The sequence below is a fragment of the Ostrinia furnacalis genome, unplaced genomic scaffold, assembly GCF_004193835.3.
Source record: "Ostrinia furnacalis isolate ACB-3 unplaced genomic scaffold, ASM419383v2 OfSCF0635, whole genome shotgun sequence".
Taxonomy (NCBI): domain Eukaryota; kingdom Metazoa; phylum Arthropoda; class Insecta; order Lepidoptera; family Crambidae; genus Ostrinia; species Ostrinia furnacalis.
In genome coordinates, this window is record NW_021130874.1 from 257,967 (window position 1) to 282,637 (window position 24,671).

A 24,671-nucleotide genomic window follows, 5' to 3' on the forward strand; every position below is an offset into this window, starting at 1 on the left:
GGCATAATATTATACAGCCACCAAGTCTTTAGTTTTTAGACTACCGATTTTTAGTCGGCCGATAGTTGGGCCCGATTTTAATTTGTATGAAGAATCAATCGGTGTAATGGTGCATCCAGACTAGAGATGGGTAGTGGGTAAAAACGCATTTCACCCGATTGGGTTAAAACTGGGTGATTTGGGATAAAAACCCGGTTTTTACCCATTATCACCCATTCTGGTGGGTGAAAACAAAAATAGCGTTTTTTTAAAGTGAGAAGTGGTATTTGTTGCTAAGGGAGCGTTCTAGTGTTACGTAATGCAATCTGGGGGGAGAGGAGGTCTTGAAAAACGTTACAATGCGTTACAGTGGCGGAAGGGCGGTTCGATTTCAAGTTTTTAAGCAGAAGTACTTTGTAGTTGGTGTTGTTATTTGTAACTTTATACCGTAATGTCATCAAAGAGAGAGTTTGGCATCTTTGGCATCCCCCCCCCCATGTCCTTGCCATGATCACAAATTATTGTGTTCCTACTAAATTTCTTCTAAATCGGTTCAACGATTCTTGAAATAACACCATTTTATAAAATAATTGGTCACATCATCATAACGTGATCAATTTTACGATTTGGCCACGATATAAATGCATATTAGTGTTAAATTTAACTTATTACTTATTAATCAATAAACCTAAATGAGAAAAATTCGATAAAAATAAAGAAAAGATACCAATTGAAATAATTATAAAATTATTTGTTTTCACCCGGTGTAAACACCCACGGGTGGAATGAAACGGGTTTCATGTGGGTTTTTACCCGGGTGGAAACCCATCTCTAATCCAGACTGGGCGCACGGGTTCGCGCGGCACGCTGGTCATCCTGCTCACCCTGAGCCCCGATTACGGTAATTTTTAACGTCAACAATCCAGACACGCTTCTCGATTCTGCGATACGATTGGTCAAAACAGCTGACGTACGCTGTTGAACGACCAATCGTATCGCAGAATCAGAAGCGCGTCTGGATTGGAAACGTTAAAAGTTACCGTAATCGGGGCTCAGCTCTTAGCACCTGCTCACCCTGCACCATAATGTGCGCACTTCCATACATGCCCATACTGATTACTTACCTAACTGCCCGAGTAAACTATCGGCCGAAAAAAATCGGTGGTCTGCGCCTAGGCTTAGGGCGTCTAGGTTCAAAAGCATGACATGACTCTACATGAGATCTGATAATAACTTTTACACAGTGCGAGCCATCGGTTCGCCTTGGCAACATTTTACATGATGTTTTTGGTGGGATTTATTATTATAATGTAGGTAATAATAACTTAGATATCCAATGCACGAATACTAATTAATGATCCAATGCACGATTCCAACTACAATAAACTTAAGTAACTTATGTGTATGTAGGTACAGTAAAGGTAAAATAAGAATTTAAAACAAATCAGCATAGACTTATTACATCACACAAACTAAATTCAACTTTCGAGAGAGGGATACGTACGATCCTACGCAGGTAGGTATAAATCTGACCCGAATGTTTTTTTCAACTTCTTTAGTTTGTTATGTGCATAATTTCCATCGGACGATATCTTGTAATCTGAGCTCAGTGGCGTATAACAATTCGCTTGCGCGTCTCAAACTCAGTGTGTTCTCCACAAAAATGTACAAATGTTCGCAATATCAAAACCTTGTAATGTATTTAAAGTTCAATAGCAAGACGTTGCTTCTAAAATCAGTGAGTGATAACAGTTTGAAGTTCTTAAGTCAAGAAGTGCCGATTCCTAAAAAATTTGACGAACTTCCCGGGCCGAAGTGCTATCCAATCGTTGGTACTCTGCATAAGTATTTGCCTATTATAGGTAAGGTATTGGTATCACTATACTTATTAAGAAAATGTAATTTTAGCTCGAACTGGCTGTTCACATTATTATTTAATTGTGTCGAATACAATATAATCGTATGCAAATGTATGAAATTTTCTCAACAACGCGTAACAATGTCACTCTTTTCGAATATTACACATTAACACAATATTACTTTACTATTACTACACACACACCTATACAAACAGTTTTATCTTTTTATTAGTATTCTTTTCGTAGTCTTATCATCCTTACAGATTTCCCGCCTTTTGTATTTATTTGTGTACTAATATTACCAGGCCTGAGCCCCGATTACGGTAACTTTTATAACGTCTACAATCCAGACGCGTTTCTGATTCTGCGATACGATTGGTCAAAACAGCTGACGTACGCTGTTGAACGACCAATCGTATCGCAGAATCGAGAAGCGTGTCTGGATTGTTGACGTTAAAAATTACCGTAATCGGGGCTCTGTTCATCTCCGCGAGTTTACATCGAAAACAAAACACGCACGATGGCCCACCCACAGGATACTATTCGACAAGGCCTCACATACGAGCGAACATTGACTCACGCACGCGTATTCTTGTGTATGATGAAAGAAAATAAAGAAAATGGTGTACTAAATACTGTGCAGTATTTAGCTGCCTAAATAATAATAAAAACACAGAATGTACTTTTTTAAGTTGCCTCAAGACACTGAGAGGTAAATAAGTAGTTAATATTATTCATGATAATTCATGCTAAATCATGTATTTCCTCCGCCATTTTCCGCAGTTTGCACCTCACGTCACATCATTTTGCTGAAGTCAGCCCTATAGCTTCGGCGCAGTGCCGATCACTGATGTTTGTCAACAAAATGGTGCTTGACTCTTGAGACAGGCTAAATTACACCATATTGTTAATGACATTGAGCATACATTTTTTTAAATACCTTCGCGAAGTAAAACTTCTGTACGTAGTACTTATTATTATTCTGTGATATTACTATTTATGTATGCTTAGCTAGACAATTTTATGCAGCTTATTATTTTATTTATTTTTACCAATGGTCCGTGACCCTCACTCGGCATGGGGCACACTGATAACCAGCGCCGTGGCCTTCGTCACCGTGGGCCACGGCATATTATGCTGAGTGGGGTCCCGTTGCAGTGGGCATCTTGTTGGTGAATGGGTGGCACTGCTCAGTTTACTCTTGTTTTTATGTTTTTTCTTCTTCCAATATTATGTGCCACTGTCATGTCTATGTAAATTGCCTGTATTTGTGTGATGTCCATTGTAATAAATGTATCTTTCTTTCTTTCTTTATTTAAATTTTTAGGCGATTACGACGCTGAGGCTCTAGATAAAAATGCATGGTTGAACTATCGTAAATATGGCGATTTGGTGCGGGAGTTCCCGGGAGTGAGGTTGCTCCACGTCTATGACCCCGACGACATCGAAAACGTGTTCCGCCAAGATGACCGGTATCCCGCAAGGAGGAGCCATGTCGCCATGAGAGACTATCGTCTGAAGAAAACTGACGTTTATAACACGGGAGGACTTCTTTCCATGTATGTATAATAAACTAATTTTTCTATTGACCTAGTAAACTATGCATTATAGCGAAAGAAGCTTTTGAAGAAATAAATTAATACTTACCTAAGTATAGTCTCAAGCTAAGAAAAGCTTGTATTGTTTATTATCACTCGGATATAAGTAAATTACTGAAATACTTTTAATTTTGTAAATACAGAAATAAATTCAAAAACAAATCTAGAGCAAAACAAAATAAGGTTATGCCTACAATGTTCGTTGTATTACTTATTATTATTCTGTGGTTGTATTGTATCGAACCCGGGACCCCAGGAACAGAGAACAGCCCCGCTAAGCTAGAGAATGCTTTTAGTGTCTGGGTTATTGCGATATTGTGACGTAAATAGGTGATAAACTGCCCCCCTAGACAAAAAGCACTTTTTGATCGAATCGAAAATCGAATCCGTCAAAACTCCATACAAAAAAGGGGCTTTTCGACCACTTTTCGACTGGTTTGCGATTATAAATGCACTTTGTCTAGACCCACTGATAACTCAATCGCGCGATAACCGCAATACCCACTTTAAAAAATTAAAATGTACAAAAAATATTCACGCGTAAAACCTAGGTATCCACATGTTGTAGGTACATACACAACACCTTAGGCTGAGTTGCACCACCTAACTTTAACACTAACTATGACGATAACCGGTGTGTTTTGTATGGAGTTTGACAGATTTTTGATGTTTGTTAAAGTNCTTTCTTTCTTTCTTTATTTAAATTTTTAGGCGATTACGACGCTGAGGCTCTAGATAAAAATGCATGGTTGAACTATCGTAAATATGGCGATTTGGTGCGGGAGTTCCCGGGAGTGAGGTTGCTCCACGTCTATGACCCCGACGACATCGAAAACGTGTTCCGCCAAGATGACCGGTATCCCGCAAGGAGGAGCCATGTCGCCATGAGAGACTATCGTCTGAAGAAAACTGACGTTTATAACACGGGAGGACTTCTTTCCATGTATGTATAATAAACTAATTTTTCTATTGACCTAGTAAACTATGCATTATAGCGAAAGAAGCTTTTGAAGAAATAAATTAATACTTACCTAAGTATAGTCTCAAGCTAAGAAAAGCTTGTATTGTTTATTATCACTCGGATATAAGTAAATTACTGAAATACTTTTTTTTTTGTAAATACAGAAATAAATTCAAAAACAAATCTAGAGCAAAACAAAATAAGGTTATGCCTACAATGTTCGTTGTATTACTTATTATTATTCTGTGGTTGTATTGTATCGAACCCGGGACCCCAGGAACAGAGAACAGCCCCGCTAAGCTAGAGACTGCTTTTAGTGTCTGGGTTATTGCGATATTGTGACGTAAATAGGTGATAAAATGCCCCCCTAGACAAAAAGCACTTTTTGATCGAATCGAAAATCGAATCCGTCAAAACTCCATACAAAAAAGGGGCTTTTCGACCACTTTTCGACTGGTTTGCGATTATAAATGCACTTTGTCTAGACCCACTGATAACTCAATCGCGCGATAACCGCAATACCCACTTTAAAAAATTAAAATGTACAAAAAATATTCACGCGTAAAACCTAGGTATCCACATGTTGTAGGTACATACACAACACCTTAGGCTGAGTTGCACCACCTAACTTTAACACTAACTATGACGATAACCGGTGTGTTTTGTATGGAGTTTGACAGATTTTTGATGTTTGTTAAAGTTAAAGTAAGATGGTGCAACCCAGCCTTAGACTGAGTTGCACCACCTTACTTTAACAGTAACTATAAAGATAACTGGTGCTTTTTATATGGAGTTTGATAGATTTTTGACGTTTATTAAAGTTAAAGTAAGATGGTGCAACCTAGCCTACTAGGTTCGATTCTCAAAATACCTAGTAGGAATAGATTTTTGAGATCTTGCTGATTAACAGTCAGACGAACCTAACAGCTGCTGAAGTCTGATCCCACTACTAATAACCCATTGCAAAAACCCATATTGAAGCATTAACTATTTTTTTAGGAATGGTCCAGAGTGGTGGAAACTTCGGAGTACGTTCCAAAAGAATTTCACTAGCCCCAAAAGTGTCAAAGTTCATGTCGAGAGCACGGACGGTGTCGTGAAGGAATTAGTTCATTGTATTAAGAAAACTTTTACACCAGGCAATGACTTTCTACCATATCTAAATAGGCTGAACTTAGAAGGTGAGTAAAGTAATACACGCGATTCACAAAAAATACTATGAGGTCTCACAGACACAGTGCGCGTGGACGCACAGAGTGACACACGAATCAATCACATTACCATGAGTTTACGTTAGGTGTGCTCGCTAGCAACAGCGTAAAACAATGTATGACTTCATAGATTTTTTTGGCGTACTCGCTAGCGAGCATACCTAGCGTAAACTCATGGTAGGCGGCACACAGAGCTCTATTCAACGCTACGTGTGTTCGATTTGCTGCTTCATTTTGTCGTTTGTGAATACGGGCGTATACAAATGTAACAGCCTTATAAGCTACAAATGTCTGAGTATAGAATAAAATTTCTCTTTCTTCATACTAGAAGAATATTTGTAAATTATGTAATTGTTAAATTTAACTACGCGTTCTTAATTTGTTTGTGTTACTTATCACAAAGCATTCTTGCGTTTCAGTTATCGGTCTCATAGCGTTCAATGAACGTTTCAACAGTTTTTCTGAAGAGGAGCAGGAACCTCAGTCTAGGAGCAGTAGAACTATAGCAGCAGCGTTTGGATCTAATAGTGGCATTATGAAACTTGATAAGGGGTTTCTTTGGAAATATTTCAAAACGCCTTTGTACAGACAACTTGAGAATTCTCAAGAGTATTTAGAGAAGTATGATTCTGTATTATGGACTTGCATATTTTTATTAACTGCATTTTAATAAGTAAGGTACTTAAATCATCATAATTTTATTTGTCAAACTTTTTACGTTTTTTTACAGGGTTGCTTTAGATATTTTACTAAATAGAGTTAGTTTTTATGAATCAGAGAGCACCTCTGATAACTCATTGCTATGTTCATTTCTGCAACAGACGAATGTGGATTTCAAGGATATTGTTGGAATGATGGTTGACATTTTAATGGCTGCTATTGATACGGTATGTGCGAGTGTAGTAAACATTTTATATTTAATGTAACTATACTAATCTCTTCAAAATGTAGGATGAAAGTTTTGTTTTAGTCTTATCAAAAAGCGACTAAAGTGACTAACATGATATTCCCTAATTTCAGACTTCGTACGCAACGAGTTTTGTACTATACCACTTGGCACGCAATGTAGAGGCTCAGGATAAACTGTTTCAAGAGATTGTGACTCTACTGCCCACCAAAGATTGTGGAATAACGCCTGACATAATATCAAAGGCTGTATACTTACGCAGCTGTGTAAAAGAAAGTCTAAGATTAAATCCAGTGGCGATTGGAGTCGGCCGGTTGTTACAGAAAGATATAATATTGAAGGGATTTTTAATACCTGCAGGTGTGAGTATTCGTTTGGGACCATTTAATTTATTAGTTAGATAAGATAAATAGGCTCTTATTAAATTTCTAATATTATGACACACGCTAACAACTTTCCAAGCAAATAGTACGAAAAGACCAAATTGACGATTAGGCCATAAAATGTGAGAATAAGTAATGCCTCTTTTATTTTGTTTATAAGATAAGTAGTCAATGTAAATTTTTTGAGCGAGGACATTTATTTTGCAATATATTTTTTCAGACGGTAATAGTTACACAGAACATGGTGTCTTCACGTCTACCTCAATATGTTAAAGAGCCTCTGACATTCAAGCCCGAACGGTGGATAAGAGGTTCATCCGATTACGAGAATATTCATCCCTTCTTAAGTTTACCATTTGGATTTGGTCCTCGTTCCTGTATTGCTAGGAGATTGGCTGAGCAAAATATGTGTATTACATTGATGCGAGTATGTCTTTTTTATACTTAACCCAGAAGTTTTGAATGTTTTTTGAATTAATAAAAAAATTGTACTTTTTTGTTCCAGCTATTACGAGAATTTGAACTTAAATGGACTGGAGGAAACCTAGGTATTCGTACATTCCTTATCAATAAGCCTGATAAGCCAGTCTCATTGACATTTTTATCAAGACAACTTTGAAAAAAAGGGAAATAAAACAATAAAATATTAAAGTAATTAATTTATTTTCAGTATAATTTATTATCACCACCTGCCCCTCGGGTAAAGCATGGAATATGCTTAAGAATTATTTCAAACAGCTATCAAGTGCTTGTTCGAACTAAAACTAGCCGCATATCTACTTCAATTTGTCGGCCGTTTGGTGTAGTGGTTCGAATCGGACTACTATTCCGGAGGTTGCGGGTTCGATTCCCGCACAGTACAAACATTTGTGTGCATGAACATATTTGTTTGTATTGGACTGGGTGTTTTCTATGTATAATATGTATGTATTTAAAAAAAAAAAAAAGTATTTTAAGTATGTTTATATCCGTTGTCTAGTACCCATAGTACAAGCTTTGCTTAGTTTGGGGCTAGCGGCGTAGTGTAAAATGTCCAAGGATATTTATTTATTATTATTTATTTATAATTCAGTTACTACCAATTTTTTAAGACCTAGCTATCTACTCCATATCAAAACATAGCATATCTTACGGGAGATAAATATGCAGAGACCGGGCGTTTATCTTTGATTTGTATAGATTTTTCTAGCCTAGGTAAAATACGTTCTACAACAATATCATGAACGCACGATGTCGGATCCTCTTTCAAAACATTTTCAGTTACGACCGGGAAATACGGGACTAAAAATTCAGGGGCAGATGACATAACAATCGGAGTACGTACGTAAGCGTCTGTTAATATTTCCTGGGACATATAAGCAACCGGTCTGGCAATTTGCGGTTTGGATTCTATGACGACTTTTTCCATTTCAAGTTCAGGAGGACAAGGAGCAACAATTTCATGAGCCTCTTCTATTACCATAGGCACTTTGGGGATTTCCAACGGTGGGAGAACTGGAGCAGATGGAATTAGAACAGGTTCTACCACTTCAACGGTATCATCACAATGCACATTCTCATGAATTTCAACATTAACTGGAAGTTCAGGAAGTGAAAGAGGGGGTAAAACTGGAGCTTCGGGAATGTATACATGTTTTTCTTCAACCACAATGACTTCGTTCTGTTCTTCATTTGGTGGGCAGGGAATAACGTCTGTTTTTTCGATCTCCACAGTTAATCCTGGCATTTCAAATGCAGGTAGTACTGGAGTGGCTTCAAACATTTCTTTTTCAACTACTACGCTAATTGGTTTTGACACCGGAACGTATGGTGGCAGTACAGGGGCCTCAGGCACGACTAAGGGTTTTTCTTCTACCACTATTTCCGGGAGATCTGGAACATAAGGAGGCAAAACTGGTGCAGTGGGAACTTCAACGGTCTTAATTTCTATTTCATGATGTTCTTCTCCATGCAGACAAGGCACTACACTGTGTTCTTCTACTAATACTGGTAACTTTGGCATTTCAAATTCAGACAGTACTGGGGCAGCTGGAATTTCAATGGTTTCAATAAAGTTTCCTTCAATCACAGGTTTAGGCACTTCCACTTGAATATACGGAGGTAGTACTGGGGCTTCTGGAGGTGTGACTACTACTTCTCGGACATAACTTTCAGGAATAAAAGATGGCACGACTACTTCAGGAACATTCTCCTTCACAATAATTTCAGCAACTTCTTCTCTCGGAATCATGGGTAACTCTAGTGGAGGTAATACTGGTGCAGGAGGAACTTCAACCACAGCAACAGTTTCAGGGGCCTCTATAATAACAGGTTTCGGAATTTCGAGATGAGGAACGTAAGGCGTTAATACAGGTGCCTCAGGAATCACTACATGTTCTTCTTCTTCATGAAGACAAGGTTCTTCTAGTTTGATTGATTCTTCAACTACCACGGGTATTTTGTGCATTCTGTGCAATTCCATAACATGTCCTTCTGACACTGATGGCACAAATGGTTTCAGTTCCAAAGTCGGTTGTACAACATGTTGAGTATATGCTACTGGATTAATTTCAATTGTTTCTTTGATGATTGGTTTTGATGATGCCACAATTTCTTGCTCTACGACTCGCAGTGGTTCTTCCATCAACATGGGAATGGGTCCCATGGGTAACCTTGTTTTACAGTCATCTTGTTCAATTTCAGCAATCATTGATTGAACTTGAGGTGGCATTTGTGCAGCAGCCAACATAAATTGTGGCTTGAAGAAAACATTGGTACCTTTTTGGATGAAGTTTGAAATAACTGGAGATCCTCCCGACGAAGGTAAATGCTCGTATTCTGTAATCTTGTCATGTGACGAGTGCTTGGTTATGACAATTTCTGTTGGTGGTTTCGCACGGGGTATGTAAGGTCCAGCAGAAACTGCTGTTCCGAAAAGGAACAAAACTAGCCCCGTTGATATCTGGAACAGAAAACGATGTTTTGGTTATTTTTTATCATGCAACAGAAAATCTTATCAAGTGGATGAGTTAGGTAGATAAAGTGTTATTTTGTATCAAATATTGGATTCTAATTCCAATTTCATTCATATAGAAATGTTTATAAGATTCAAATGCTTACCATGATGCAGCTTACTGGACGAGTAAAAAAACAATGATGATTAGATTAAAAGATAAGGCCAATTTATATGATTTTGAAAATATATCTACAACAGGTTCATCTAGGTGCTAATCGAATTAAAGTAGAGCAATTACTTGAACTTGTTCTAATTATTGTATTTGTAATGTTTATGTAGCTTCTATGTCCGTCAATATTGTAAGTATTATTGTTATTTAATTAACTCAATAATAGTATTATGACGAAACTATTCTGTATTTAAGGTGTATAATTTATTGTATGGGTACAGTTGATTGGAAATTACGAACAATACCACAACACATCAACCACCAAAGCATTTACTTGTATCTTCAAAATGAACATGGTAAGTTTACCTACAAGATTAATTTTACCGAAATTCGTTGTCTTATAAAATAATAATGATTAACATTGTATGTAAAGTGTACTATTTACTTACCTAGTGTGTACCTACATCACGACAATAAACCGAACCGAACCCGCAACCATAGTTTGCCATGTCATTTGTAATCCTACTCGAGTTTCCAGGGCAGGGCCTTGTAATATGACTTCTAAGGTATAACAGAAAGAGAGAGAAAGGGAATTTTTAATATCCAATGCACTCAAACTCAATGCAGCATTACTCTCTAGCACTCTAAGCAGCTATAAAAACATTGTCCGAAAGGGGATGATTCTTGTCCTATCGAGTTATCGATGTCTAAGAAATAAATTTACTTTCTATATTGTATTTTTAGCAGTGTAAATGTTTTGATTACCAATAATAACATCTTACCAACATTTTACAGTACATCGCAATTTGGCTTCTGTGTGCGGTCGCTTACTGCATAGCGGCTCCATCTTCCCTTCGGACCCTTCCCGCTGTCCACCACGAGGAAATCCACGACGACTTCGGGCAGTATGCTCTGAGATACGTCACAGCCGAAGGCATTATCGTCTCGGAGCGAGGCCGCTTGGTCCCCAACCCTGATGGCAGGGACCACGCCCTCGTGGTAGAAGGAGAGGTGTCATACATCGGGGAGGACGGCAAGAACTACGTCACCAAGTACTCAGCTGGTTTTGATGGAAGCATAATGGAGGGAGATCACATCCCGGTTGCCCCCAAGGCATAATGTCACTGGAAATCGCTTATTGTTGTTAAGTGTAAATAAAATTATTTATTTTTAATTTATGTTAAGTACTTTATTAACCTTTATACTCGTATTATGCACCTTTACTTACCGAACAATGATGAGTGTATACTTATTTAATGTTAGAAAATACAAGTTTCTTTCTAGAAATACAGGAAATCACTAATTAATAATACTGGTTTGTATTCGTGTTGTTGTTTAAAGCTTGCTATTAGAAATTGACAATAATTATCTAACTACTTGTGGAAAATACCTCATTAGAAAATGTTTATTGTTATAAAAGATCATGCAATACAATATTGAACTAGATATTGAATTTGATAGGTTCACAAATGTTTCTAAGCGCATTTGTTTATGAAATACCTAACGGAAAAACTATTTGGAGATAAAATTCTTCTAGTTGATAAAAGTATATGACTTGCCTTTATCAGCGACTTCGCATGCCTCAAATTCAGTTTTTCACAGATCTTTTTAAATTATAGCCTTTCTTATTCTGATGTATTAAGCAATTTATACTGTAAAGTTTTATTAAAATACGGATTTGCAGTAGTTTTTGCGTGAAAGAGTAACAGACATCCAAACATCCATCTTTACAAACTTTCACATTAGTAGGTAACTATATTATTTTTATTAGGATAAAATGGGTAAAGATCTGCCCAGAATCTAGAACCACAAATTACAAAGTACCGTAAGCAGACGGTACGGCACAGATGCAATGTACTTTTAATTTCTTTTAGATTGATCTCTCAATTACTATAATGAGCATTTTTTCAATATATAAAGTCCTGAGATTTATCTCAGACAATAACTCACGAGAACACTACAATTCAAGGTACGTTTTATGTACATGTTCATTGGAATATTTATTAGGTTCTAACCTTTTATCTAATTATACTCGTAGGCTTACTTTATCATAAACATTTTATTTGTTTAATTAATCACTTCCTTTGCGTTTTTGGCAATATTGGTACGAACCTACCTAAGTATCGCAAAGATATAGGTCATATACCTTCAAAGATATCTTAGAAATGTTCGTTTTCAGTATTTTAATGAATTTTATAAAATAAACACAATTTTGTTTACAGATGTTTCTAGTCGGAGTTTTGTTTTTGGCAGCTAGCGCACTGGCGCAACCTACTCTTTACGTTGCACGTGGTACTTGGTGGGACCCCTTTTCCTTAATTCCGTTTCGTAGTAGTCCAGAGATAGCAATTATTAAATATAAAGAGGCAAAAGAAGTACTCGTGAAGGACACGGAAGTGATCCCCGAGGGTCCTGTACTGGATCCACTTCCAATGCTCGATTCAGTTGTACTAGAAAAAGAGGACATTAAAGAAGAATCCGAGGAAAAGAAAGATAGAGAAGAGATTGAACATGAAAGTATTGAAGAACTTAGGGAGGAAGTGCTTAAAGAGGAGGCTCCAAAGAAAGAGGAATCTGAAGAAGATAAAAAAGTTTTGGTGAAATTGGTTCCTCCGCCTCTTAAGCTGATTAGGCTAGCACCGAATTACTACGATTTCTTATAAATATTATTACTGAAAACCGTGGTCTTTGATAAATGCAGATGAAATGAATGTTATATTTCACTTCGGGAAACAGAATACATACCTAAATAACAAGTCGGTATGATATAATAATATGTATTTATTATAATAATTATGATATCATGTATCGATAACAATAAAAGACATTTTCACATATTGCATTTGTTTTTTTTTAATGTTTAGGAACCTCAAACAATAAAATCAACCCAGCTTTTTATTTCATTGAATATCCCTCAGGAACTACATAAGTTTGTTACTTTTATCCTAGACTACCTAGGATAAAAGTAAGAATCTTGGTGGTGTTTTAAACTTCTTACTAATCATTGTATAGCATGGGCCAAACTTACCAGTGTCATTTTAAAGTAGGTAACTATAGTCAGTTGCATTTCAGTATCGGTGTTGAGGAATTATCAGAATAGAATTTATTGATATAGTTCCAGTTATACGAGTATTTAGACAGATAGGTACTAAGTAATCTTTAACGTAATGACTAGAACTTATTTTGTGTACCTACGCACTTCTTCGAAATTGCATTCTTCGGCTGATTCATATGGACAAATTTCAAATTCAATTTTGGGTCTGTAACATAGACTCATATGAAAATAGGTACACCCAATAACATATATTTGGATGAGGGACTCGTTTTTATAAAGTAGTTTTCAAGATATCGACGTTCAAATATTTTGTGCCCATATAAATCAGAATTTGTTACATATTAATCAAAAATAGAAATAAAATTTAAAATCTTTATGTACAATTGGCTCTAAATTAAGAAAATAATCATATTATAACAAAAACAATGATCTGTTGTTATGAAAAAAATATCAGTTATCAAAATATTACGAGAAAAAAATGCAACGAATTCCACAAAATTCGTGAAAAACATTTTTTGAAACTTTAGTATACATCCATAATATTTTGTCATCATCATAATCATTTCAACCATAGGATCCACTACTGAACATAAGCCTCCAGCAATAATTTCCATAATCACCGGTTGGTAGCGGCCTGCATCCAGCGCCTTCCTGTGGATGAACGTTCTACACTGAGCTTTCCGGCACGTGGCTTCCACTCCAGAAACATGCTATCCCATCGGCCATCAGTTCTGCATACTGTGTCCTGCCCATTAACACTTCAGCTTGCTAAAACATCGGACTATGCCACCATGCGACTTTAGATCGTTTATGGATCTCCTCATTTCAGATTCGATTGCATAAAAAAAACCAAGCATAGTCCACTGCATAGTAGTGAGAGGCCACTTTTCAGTATAATATGTCATCCCTGATAACACACACTGGATGTAGACTTTCATCTTATGGCACTAAGGTATTTTAGATGACTATAGAGTCAGTAAAACAACATCAGTGATACATCATCATAGGATGATGTATCACTTATCCAAGCCATCGTTGTTAAGACGTCCACCCACAAGGTGAAGAAGGTGAGATGAGCTTATAGAGGTTGTGGCAATGGCAATCAGTTAATCTCGAAATCATTGGAGGCCTATGCTCAGCAGTATATTATTATGTGCTATGGACGCCATAAGTGTAGCTGAAATTATAATAAAAATAAATAATCGTTGGGCAATTTCATACAGCGCCATTTAGCCACAAAATAAGCAACAAATATGCTTGTGTTATGGTTGCTTGCTTAACGGATATACTACTTATTTACTGTTTAAACACATACATTAATCATAGTATAAAAATGATAATGATTTTTTTATTCATAACAAGACCGCAATCGCACCTGATCTTAAGTGAGATGCAGTCTGGGATATCATTTTTAGCTAACAAACACTTTTTAGGTGCTTGATAGATCAAAAACTAATTTATTTTATGATTCATATAGGGCCCTGACCATATGAATCACGCACAGATGAATCAGTTTTTTGCCTAAAATCGAGCAAAACTCGTCATACATACAGACTACAGTGTTGTCATTTTTCTACATGAATCTATAACCGAAAAGCATCACATGAGAGACAGATTAGATTTTTAATGCAATAATATAATTTTATAAAGTAGGCATTGTAATCAGCATGCCACCTGAACCAAGCACAGATGAATCAAGTATTTGCCTTCGTTAGACCGGGTTCTAAGCCAACTAGCTCCACGTGTGCCTTCTAGCTCATCCGTTGCAAGATGGGCTTGCCTCCACGCCAGAAACCAGACTCTCATGATTAAAACCTGACCAGTTATGGTCAAGAACAGCTCACGCCATATGAATCAGTATTTTATGCCGGACACTGCTTATTTATTTTTTTGCAAACAAACTAACTTAATTAAAATTATTACGCATTTTTTTTGGAGAAAGACAACTCATTACCTTTCGAGATAATTTTAATTTATATTGATATATCAAAAGGAAAATGCTACATCAACCATTTTGTTCCGGAAAATGGCTAACGGACACACCATATGAATCAGAGAATCACACTTCAAATATTTTTATTTTGTATAAAGACAGCAAATATGTAAAAAATGTAATTTGCGCCAGATAGGGCTATAGTTAAGCTATACGAAAAAAAATATTGCATGCCATTTTGTTAGTTGGTTACAGAACTATACCCAAAGACATCGAAAATTTTGCCTCCGAAGAAATACCCACCTACTACGATAATCTCCGTAGCAATTGTATCCACATACGATTTGTACTAATTATATGTTTATTCACATGTTTGTAGTATAATTTAGAGGGACCTAATAATATAAATAAAATTATAAAATAGTCTTGTTACTTAATTTATTACTACTGTCCGTAATTATGTTGCCGTTCATTTTCCGAAAGAGTCACCAGACCAAGGCGTCAGCGTAGGAATTGATGGTGGAGGGCGTTTCTGGACAGAGGCAGGGCCGGCTGGCCGCATGGTGTTCATCACTTGGGGTGGCTCGGTTGGCACCAGCTGAAGGTCATTCATGCTGAACTTGTGGCTTCCTCTACCTCGCCCTGCTGCGGGCTCTCGAACGTAACGATCACCGTGCATTACGTTCTCAGTAGTGGAGTCGTAGTATTGAGGCATTTGGTTCTGGTAACTCATCTCCATTGGCATTGGCTGTTGTTGGCTATACATGCCATCGTTGTACGAGAGAGGCATACTCGCAGGCTGGTAGGTAGGCTGCACAGGCGCCGGGGTTGAGGCAGGCTGGTACGTGTTTACGGGCTTAGCAGCATACCTGCTAGGTTTGTGGTGAGCATGGTTTCTAAAACTATCGTCAGATAAATCCATCCATCTCGGTGTGGTAGGTGGAGGCGGCATCGTCGCTGGTAAATGAGCGTTGTACGGGCCCAGGGGCACATAAGGAGTCATGGTGCTAACACTGTTTTTGTCTGCAAGCCGATGAAGATGCACGGTGTTCATGTCTGGGACATATTCTTGGTCGAGTTTCGGGATGGGCATGGCCGTGGTCGATGGTCGTGGCCGTCCCATGTACTTGCCAAGGTTTTCTTCTCGTACTTCTACTTGTGGGGGTTGATCAATGCGTGCTTGCTGGAAGTTGTAGAAGAAATTGGAAGATGGCTGGATCCGAAGATCTCTGTTGTAAATGTCATCGTTGAAGTCCATCGGGACGCTGCTTGATGCACCGGAGGGGCCATAGTGTTGAGCGAGGGCTGCTGACGTCAACAACAAGCACGCTGTTAGGCGAAGCATCTGCAATTAGGTAAAAATATATTTTATTAATTGAAAAACATAAAGAAAAAAAGCATTTGTAAATGATTGAAAGTCGTCTTTACCTTTATAAAAGTCGATGTGTACTGAGATCGTTTGTGGGGACCATTCGTTTTATATAACGACATTTTAACAAAATAAAACAAGAAATACAACATGTTTAGTAATTTGTAATAATCTAATGATAATTGCTGTATAATAATTAGAATAGGTAATATTTTGCGTAAGTTTCTCACTAGAAAGCAAAACCTATAACTATTTTAGTCAGAATGTGGATTTGCAAATAAAACGCTAAGTGGTTAACAATTACTTTATGTGGACAGGAATATGGTAATTAAATAACAATTAGTATCAAAATATACACTGTGCAAATAAAGTTAAGTTGGTAATAAAGTTACATAGTGAAATAAATTAAAAAGTAATATTAAATGACACTGTTGCCTGTTTTGGGCACTCATTGAAATAGTCACTGCAACAAGTTGACATTACAGTCACAATCGTCATCACGACGATTTCAAATGGCAAGTTATTCGCAGTGACGTTAGGAAAAATGCACCTGAAGATAAAGTAGACAGTTTTCCAGGCACTCTTTTAAGGCGAACTGTTAATATAATTTAAGAAGTTAAACATTTTTAAAATTTTAAAACACTCTATACTTATTGATTCATTTTACATAAATGTACAAACGTCATCATTACTATTCATGTTTAACCGTAACTCGTTATTTTATCCAATTTTGTTTCCTACCTGAAAAGGCTTTAGTGGTTCTTAGCACCTACGCGCACCATTTTAAGGAGATCATTTAGTGATATTGAAAAGTTCAATGACTTCCCCCTTGTTTTAAAACTTTGTAAAAACCAGTTTCCTTATTTGAGTCTCATAAAATAAGATTTATAATAGTTGAATGAATTAACGGTAAAGTTTTAGAACTATTGTCAATTCACCAAAGAAACTTCAGGATAATCATTCATATACATGAGCTTATGTACAATAAGTCTATGGCTTAAATTTTAATCTTTATTTTAACTAAATCATATGTAACTGCGCAATGGCACTGGGATTGATGCAATGTTAAGTTAACTTAATAATAATATTTGATATTAAATAAGGATTCAATATCTCGTATTCGCTATACTTAGATCAAAATAATGGCTAAGAAGTTCGCTTCGTTCGATTAGAATAAGTCGTTTTGTCTCCTATGCTTACACAAATTGAATGAACTAGAAATACTGATCAATAAATAAATTAATTAGGTAACTCAATGTTTCCTACAATAAGTATGGGTGACCTTGTCAGTTCACAGGTCGAGGGTCATAAGGGGTTGCATCGTGGCCAACATATCTGTTGTTTTTGCGAATTTGGAACCCTTCGCCTGGTGCCGTATTGTAATATATAACTCGGCGTATTCCGAAGGGATCAACGTAGCCAAAGCTACCAGTTTTTTCATTTCCTTCATTTGTTTCTTCTTCATGGTATTGTTTGGGTAGGTAGTACCGGAACCCGTTTCGTCTAAAGGCTACGCCGTCGTAACCGGGGAATTGAGGCGTGTATCCATCTCCTATTCTGACGTTTTGTCTCTGTCTTTGAAGCCAGGCGTCAGCATGTCTGTACGAATTAGGATTGAAAACGTCATAGCGTCTATAGGGGGTGCTGTCGCTAGCGTAGTAGCCATCGTCAAGGGTGTTGGTATTTGATGAATCGTAGTCGTAAGGGCTTGATGAAGGTGCAGCTTCACTGGCCGTGATCGGTGGAACTGTGGGCCTGAAGTCGTATTTAGGAGTAGATGAGTCTATGGAGTTGGGGGATACGTAGACGTTGGGCGTCGACGTTGGGTTGTAGGCTGTGGAGTATGGAGTGGAGCTTGGATACGGAGTGGAACTGGGATATGAGGGCGGTGGGGGTGTGACAGAGACTTCAGCAGGGAACGAAGGTGAAGGAGGCGCAAGGGTGGGGGAGGGAGAGTAGGGCGCTCGGGTCACTCCCATTGGAGGTCCGCGGTTGCGCTGCACGGCGGGCGGAGGCGCAGGAGTGACGCCGAAACCAGAGTCCGTTGGTGCTGTTTTTGCAATTTTTAGTGACTCCTGAAAAGTAACATAAATTAACTTAGAATCTAATTTATAATACAAAATTTATCATTGATTCGTACCTATATCAAGTTAGAGGCAATTTTGAACTTAAAGTGGACGAAATTACATTAGCTTAATCTCTACAATAAACAATTTACTACAACTTACGCCAATTGGTCGATTTTGTCCAACAAAAACAGTCTTAGATTTGTATATCCTGTAGCCCTGATTATCTGCTATGTAATCTTGAAGGCGGAGGTATCCATCGGCACCGACCCAGCCTGTCGTACCTGAAAACAGAAAAAGTATCTGCTTTACAAATTTTATCTGTAACCAGTCTATAATCATGCACCAAACATGAGAGGTTTGATACGAGAGTAGGTTTTGATCAATCTAATTCTTGAAAATAAGTGTGCTATTTATATATCGGTGCATTACGTTACCTACAGTCATAAAAAATACTTACACATTTAAAGAAGAAAACTATTTATACTAACGAATTAATTTATAAATAATATAATTTCTTCTCACTGTATTAATGAGAAGAGTGTATACTATACTGACCGACTACAGAGCCGTCTTTCAGCCGCCTCTCCTTTCGGTACTGTCCGTTGTGGGTCTGGTAGAGGAAGTACCGCTCATCGTCTTCATCAGTCTGAATGTGGAACTGGTCGGGGTCCTGCTGCGGACTGTAGCCGTCGAGTGCTGCCAACGCGCCGCACGCGCATACCTGTAAAAATTGCGAAGAAGTTCGTCAAGTAAAGTTGCAAACAATGCATCCTACTAATATTTATTAATGAGAAAGTTTGCGAGGTTGGATGGAGCTTTCTTTGAAGAGGAAACTACTGAACTTTTACAGTATTAGGTATTGTTTAATTATTAGATTTACATAAATAAACCTACTTAATGATACATAGTTTCACGTGAGCGAAACTATATCATTANTGACTTTACAGATTTGGTTTTGAATCGAGGTAACAAAACAGAACTAGTCCTAGGTATTTACTTCATTTTGATGGCGTATCGAGCTTCACTGTGGCAACTAATTAAGTTGTACCCAGTACGATATTGCAACAAAAATTATAGTCTCATATGTTTCCGGCCATGTTTATTTTACACAACAACATAATTAACAAAACCTACAATAACTAATCTAACTTCCTATCTAGAATTAAACATAAACGCTTTAACACTGTCAAAAATCTAGATCTTATCAACATTTTTGTCAGTGTTAAAGCCTTAATTTTCCGAAATTTGAACTGATTTATTTACTTATGTATTATAAACTATTGCGACTGGTTCTTCTATTGACAAGCTATTATTACAGTAATAATAAGCTATCATAACTTAGGCTTATATCATTAAACTTACAAGTACACCTAATGCAAGGTCTGCTGTAGTTGATTAGTGTGTTAGATTCATGAATTGCATGACACTCATGTGTGGGAGTCAGGATTGTTTGAAAGAGCTATTTAGGTAGTATGAGTACAGTCTTTTGTTCAAAATACGAGTAGGAAAACGTAGGACGCCGAATCACATGTATTTTTCATCGTCAGCAGGACGTCCCCTGCTGAATATAGACCCGATAATTTCCAGGTTAACCGATTGGAAGCTGCAAGTTGCATTATGTATTTTTACTATTGGTTACTTAACTTTGAAGATACTGACAAAAATAGGTGGATGTTAAAGAGTGTACAATTTTTCTGCATTTCTTTATGAAAATTCATCATCATCAGGTCATTTTACATCTTCAGGTGGATAGAGATCCCTAACGAAAGCTTTTAGACAGCTGAATGTTTTGTAGTTTGTTATACCTAGCTAGGTGTCTTTTTCTAATATCTCAATTATTTATTTTTGTTCTTGACTGTACCTTTGGTAGTAGATTCAAGGATTACATACGCGAAGGCGCTAATAAATGAGAAGCATTAGTGACTTTATTGTAGTAATAATATAATACTCAATGTGACTAGATCTTAAGTTATTTAAGTACTTACGTAATTAATTTTCTTAATTCGAAGATTATTCGAGATAATGCTTTATACAATCCATCATATGAACAGATCTTTACATTATGTAGTTAGTGTTATTGATCGGCTTTTCAGGACAAAATACAAGTAGGTACTTATTCAGACAAATTAAAATTAAGTTTCTAGAATCACTATAGGTCGCTTTTCAGTTAGCCTAATTGCTGATGTCTCTATTATACTCTTTAGTAATAATTTAAACAAAGATACACTGATCTGCAGCCGAATCCTCGTAATAAACGTTAATCGAATCAAAACGTCACTGCGAATTAAATGGTACATTGAATATAAAATACCTACATAATATTTTTATTTTATTTCATTTTAAGTAGGCACTCGAAGTTAATAAAATAAATTAGTGACATCATTCGTGTGGATTGAAGCATGTTATTTTGTAAACAATTGCAAGTTCCACGTCCTTTGCATGTCTGTAAAAACTATTGATTTGTGTGCGTGTTTGCATGTTGTCATGATTTGTCAGAAATGTCATTGGTGGTTTTATGAACTCGGAACGTGTTGTTTTTACCGAGATGTCAGCCTCGCGATGTGCATTACCGTAAACGGGGTTGGTGTGTGAAACAATAGATTTGCCACGAATTAGAGGCAGAATCGCCAATTTGCTGAACAATAGATGTTAACTGAGCCCCGAAGGCCGTGATTTAGCAACAAAGCGCGTAGGCCTACGATATGTTACATTACTCTGGCAGAGTTTTTAAAAAAGTTGACTGCCATCATCTGATCCTAAAATTACGGTATTTTTTCAGTGTTAGACTTTACAAAATTTTCACAAACAGCTTACTCCGTTTTCGCACCGTAACTACCCCAACTTCAAAATTAACTTTTTGTGGGCTTGACAGACTTGACTTTTGTTAAAATTAAATTAAAATGGTGCAACTCAGCCTTAGGATTTTTCAGCTTCCTCGCAGTGGTTAAAGATCTTTTAATTTTCTGAAATCCTTATTGATTATACGAGTAATGTAAAAATTGCTGTTATTTATAATGTAAATATCCAGTGATACATAATTTTGAGTTCGTAAAACTTGGCGAATAAAGTTTTGTATAGACACTGGAACTGGATCATTATTTAGGTAACTCATTTCACAGACGATTACAAGCTGTTTTCTTCGTTAAACGATATCACCTAATCGAAGAGGAAATGTAGTGACAGACAGCGGTAACCTTAGTTGTTTAATGAATTCTGTCATTGCGTTCTCATGGAATAACAATTATTATAGGCGTATTAGCATTACATGTTGGTGCTTCACAACCTCGGGAGCGGGACGTGGGCAGACAGCAAAGGAACTACGCGGAAATGTCAAACAAAATACGGGCTTAGAAAAACACTAGGCGTAATTACAGTGTGTAATACGGACTGACAATCATGAAAAAGATCGGATGTATGAGTAAACAAATATTAATTCGGATAAGTAAGTATAAGCATAATTAAATAGGTATGTAGCTAGGTATTGTAATTCAGTAACAATAAAGAAACGCGTAGACGTGTTCGAATGCCAAAATGAAGCCTGCAGAACGTTTGTAAGGTGAACTATTATGTTCTGTTGATACTTCAGAGTGCGCTTGTGTACTAGTTGTGCTTACTTGAAATGCTTTTAGTGTAAGAACAAACATGAACAATCACCATCATCATAGGTGACCATAAGCACCGAGTGCGTATGCGTGTTCACTGTCCTTAGACTAGTTTTTAGGTTTATTTGTATCATTTTAAGAACCATTTTCGAGAATAACGGAAACTTTCCATATCTTTCAGCTTCACTTATTTGAAAAGGAAACATTTAATACTGACACTGAAAATAATGTTTTCATACCGTTTTGCAAACGTATTTAAATATTCATTGTCCTCAGCTGATGAGTAACTGATAGACAATAGTATGTGATTTCCATCACATTGAAATAGCTGTAGAGCACACACATATTTGCATACAAATACCCTTCAACTGCTGATTCGGTTTTTCCGTTTTTTTATGGAGGTGACTGGTTTTCCTGAAAAACTCATAGTAACAAATAAAATATGACTGATTGAGTATCGTACTTTGTTTCGCTCATATCCATTTATGTTCAACAGTGTGGTACCTATCTCCGACTCAACTATAATTTTTTGATCAAGATTCAAAGATCAATGTTCAGTAATTTACCACCAGCGGTCGGTCCAGTACCAGGTGGCCCATATCTTATCACATAATTGTAAAACTACTTGTTCTTGAGTGATCCGCATAACTTCATTTCAATCTTTCTAGGATTTAAGGTCAACATTACCATTGCATAAAATCCAAATAAAGTACCCTTCCTTTTATGAAAAGACAAGTGCTTCATGTTGTAATAAATAATATCTTGTAGATTATAATCAAAACGATTTTATAAATAGGTATTAAAATAATCTAGCGTACAACTAAGCAGTCTTAGTTAGCGGTTACCTACATTTATACAATCAGCAAGGAATAGGTAAGTGGTGTTTGCTAGCCTACTTTTCTGTTATCATCATCATAATTATTGTAAACCGAGATGGATACGTCGGAATTATGAAAGCTTTCTCAATCTCTCCAAATATCTTTATTTATTTCACATTTTCCGTATTTTAGAAGACTCAGGCTGAGTTGCACCTCCTAACGTTAACGGTAACTTTAACAATAACCGGTGCTTTTTGCATGGAGTTTGACAGATTTTTGACGTTTGTCAAAGGTAAAGTAATATGGTGCAATCCAGCCTCAGTATTTAACGGATTACGACACAAGATGCCAGGGAATTGTAGGAAGTGAAGTAAAGCGCGGAGAGAGGTTCACAATACGTTGGGCCATCATTTAATTTTTCTTGTAATTACATACAATCTGTATCGCTTCTATACAATCACTCGTAATTAAGTCGTTCTGTTGTAATAAGTGTTCAAGATAATACTTTGGGGAGGGCTGAAATTGTGTCTAATACCTACTGATATTTCTGGATGCAAGTAACGAATTGCTATTTTTATCTAAATCCAGAACGTATTTTTGAAGACTTTCTATGAATACCATTATGTTTGTATTATGTTCCCATAGTAAGCGAATTTTTGTAATTCTTAATGAGAATAAAGATCTTAAACCATAAAATTTTATACGTATAAATCTTTATGTTACTTAAAAAAATGTTTTTTAAATTATATGGTAATGTATACTGAAAAAGAAAAACATAGGTACATCTACAAGTACAAAGTACGCACGTAATACCCCAAAGTATGGTAAACGTCCTTGGTATTCATGAGTATCGGTGGCATAATATATCCTTAAAAGGATACGTAGGTACTACTTGGTTGATGGCATAATAAGTTTAACACTGTGGTCTTTTATATACTTGTAATAGGTGCTATATTTCAACAACAATGTGTAGTCTGATATGCTGTCGTTTTACATGCTAAATGTATTCTAATTATTGTTGTGCCTACAGCGAAAGTTGACATGCGATTGATGACTGCTATGTTAGAAATTAGAATACATTGAACAACCCTTGTCATTCCTGATTAACTTGTGTTATGTAATAAGACGTGACGACGGCTCAAACGATGCACTCGTATTTGTAATTAAACTGAATTATTTTCAAAAGAATATAAAATTGTGACCTGTAAAAATGTCTGCCATGTTTTCAGTGTCCTTTGTTTAAAATTTAACCATCATTTGTAATTTAGATTTATCAGTACCATTTTGTAGCCGTGACTACTAAAATCTATCAAACTCCATACAAAATACACCGGTTATCGTTATAGTTACGGTCAAAGTTAGGTGATGCAATTTAACCTTATTGTTTTCAATTAAACGATTAGGCGATTAGTTCTTAGGAATGCCGTAAGTACCTACATAAATGTCATTATAACTTATGAAATGACTAAATGCACCAGAAGTATAACAGGAGCTCGTTAAGAAATCTGTTAATTTTACACGAAATTATGGCCACCTTGTCTGGGCCAGCTGCTTGCGGGGTCGACTCCCGCCGAGAGCAATTAATATTAATTATTCCGGTTCTGCATAATTTTCTGGGTTAGGTATTAGGATATCTAATACTCAATACAAACACTATTTCCTTCATAGTTTGTGCGTTAGATAAGATAATATAGGAAAAGAATCGTAACGATTATATTAATGTAAACGATTCTGAATAATGTATCTGTAACTTTCTCCTGTAACATGTTGTTTTCCTGTCTGTCTAAACTCTATGAGTAATCAGTAGTGAAAGGTAAGAAAAC

General features: G+C 36.6%; 6 protein-coding genes across 8 annotated transcripts in view; 3 read left to right on the top strand and 3 right to left on the bottom strand.

Moving 5' to 3' along the window:
• The first annotated feature begins 1,403 nt into the window (after positions 1–1,403).
• Positions 1,404–7,535, top strand: dib (Cytochrome P450 302a1, mitochondrial). The gene is made up of 8 exons (XM_028323391.1): positions 1,404–1,841; positions 3,166–3,397; positions 5,397–5,578; positions 6,028–6,229; positions 6,339–6,495; positions 6,629–6,877; positions 7,119–7,325; positions 7,404–7,535. The coding sequence occupies exons 1-8, from the start codon at positions 1,517–1,519 to the stop codon at positions 7,515–7,517; spliced, it is 1,668 nt and encodes a 555-aa protein (XP_028179192.1). The 5' UTR covers positions 1,404–1,516; the 3' UTR covers positions 7,518–7,535.
• A 7-nt stretch (positions 7,536–7,542) lies between these two features.
• Positions 7,543–10,106, bottom strand: LOC114366501 (titin-like). The gene is made up of 3 exons (XM_028323390.1): positions 9,998–10,106; positions 7,967–9,839; positions 7,543–7,684 (listed from the first exon to the last, which is right to left on the bottom strand). Exons 1-2 carry the CDS (start codon positions 9,998–10,000, stop codon positions 8,010–8,012), a joined length of 1,833 nt encoding a protein of 610 aa, XP_028179191.1. The 5' UTR covers positions 10,001–10,106; the 3' UTR covers positions 7,543–7,684; positions 7,967–8,009.
• Positions 10,107–10,247: 141 nt separating this feature from the next.
• LOC114366510 (flexible cuticle protein 12-like) lies at positions 10,248–11,178 on the top strand. The gene is made up of 2 exons (XM_028323401.1): positions 10,248–10,358; positions 10,798–11,178. The coding sequence occupies exons 1-2, from the start codon at positions 10,350–10,352 to the stop codon at positions 11,119–11,121; spliced, it is 333 nt and encodes a 110-aa protein (XP_028179202.1). The 5' UTR covers positions 10,248–10,349; the 3' UTR covers positions 11,122–11,178.
• A 681-nt stretch (positions 11,179–11,859) lies between these two features.
• On the top strand, positions 11,860–12,672 carry LOC114366508 (uncharacterized). The gene is made up of 2 exons (XM_028323399.1): positions 11,860–11,971; positions 12,225–12,672. Exon 2 carries the CDS (start codon positions 12,225–12,227, stop codon positions 12,663–12,665), a length of 441 nt encoding a protein of 146 aa, XP_028179200.1. The 5' UTR covers positions 11,860–11,971; the 3' UTR covers positions 12,666–12,672.
• A 2,739-nt stretch (positions 12,673–15,411) lies between these two features.
• Positions 15,412–16,523, bottom strand: LOC114366505 (uncharacterized). The gene is made up of 2 exons (XM_028323396.1): positions 16,419–16,523; positions 15,412–16,335 (listed from the first exon to the last, which is right to left on the bottom strand). The coding sequence occupies exons 1-2, from the start codon at positions 16,509–16,511 to the stop codon at positions 15,460–15,462; spliced, it is 969 nt and encodes a 322-aa protein (XP_028179197.1). The 5' UTR covers positions 16,512–16,523; the 3' UTR covers positions 15,412–15,459.
• A 287-nt stretch (positions 16,524–16,810) lies between these two features.
• Positions 16,811–24,671, bottom strand: part of LOC114366504 (DNA-directed RNA polymerase II subunit RPB1) — a 38,166-nt gene continuing 30,305 nt past the window's right edge. For all 3 annotated transcript variants that reach the window (XM_028323392.1, XM_028323394.1, XM_028323393.1), the window contains exons 3-5: positions 18,984–19,149; positions 18,588–18,709; positions 16,811–18,434 (exon numbers count right to left, since the gene is read on the bottom strand). In XM_028323392.1, the coding sequence (XP_028179193.1) occupies positions 17,646–18,434; positions 18,588–18,709; positions 18,984–19,149 (1,077 nt within the window). In that variant the 3' untranslated portion in view covers positions 16,811–17,645. The remainder of the gene's footprint in view (positions 18,435–18,587; positions 18,710–18,983; positions 19,150–24,671) is intronic.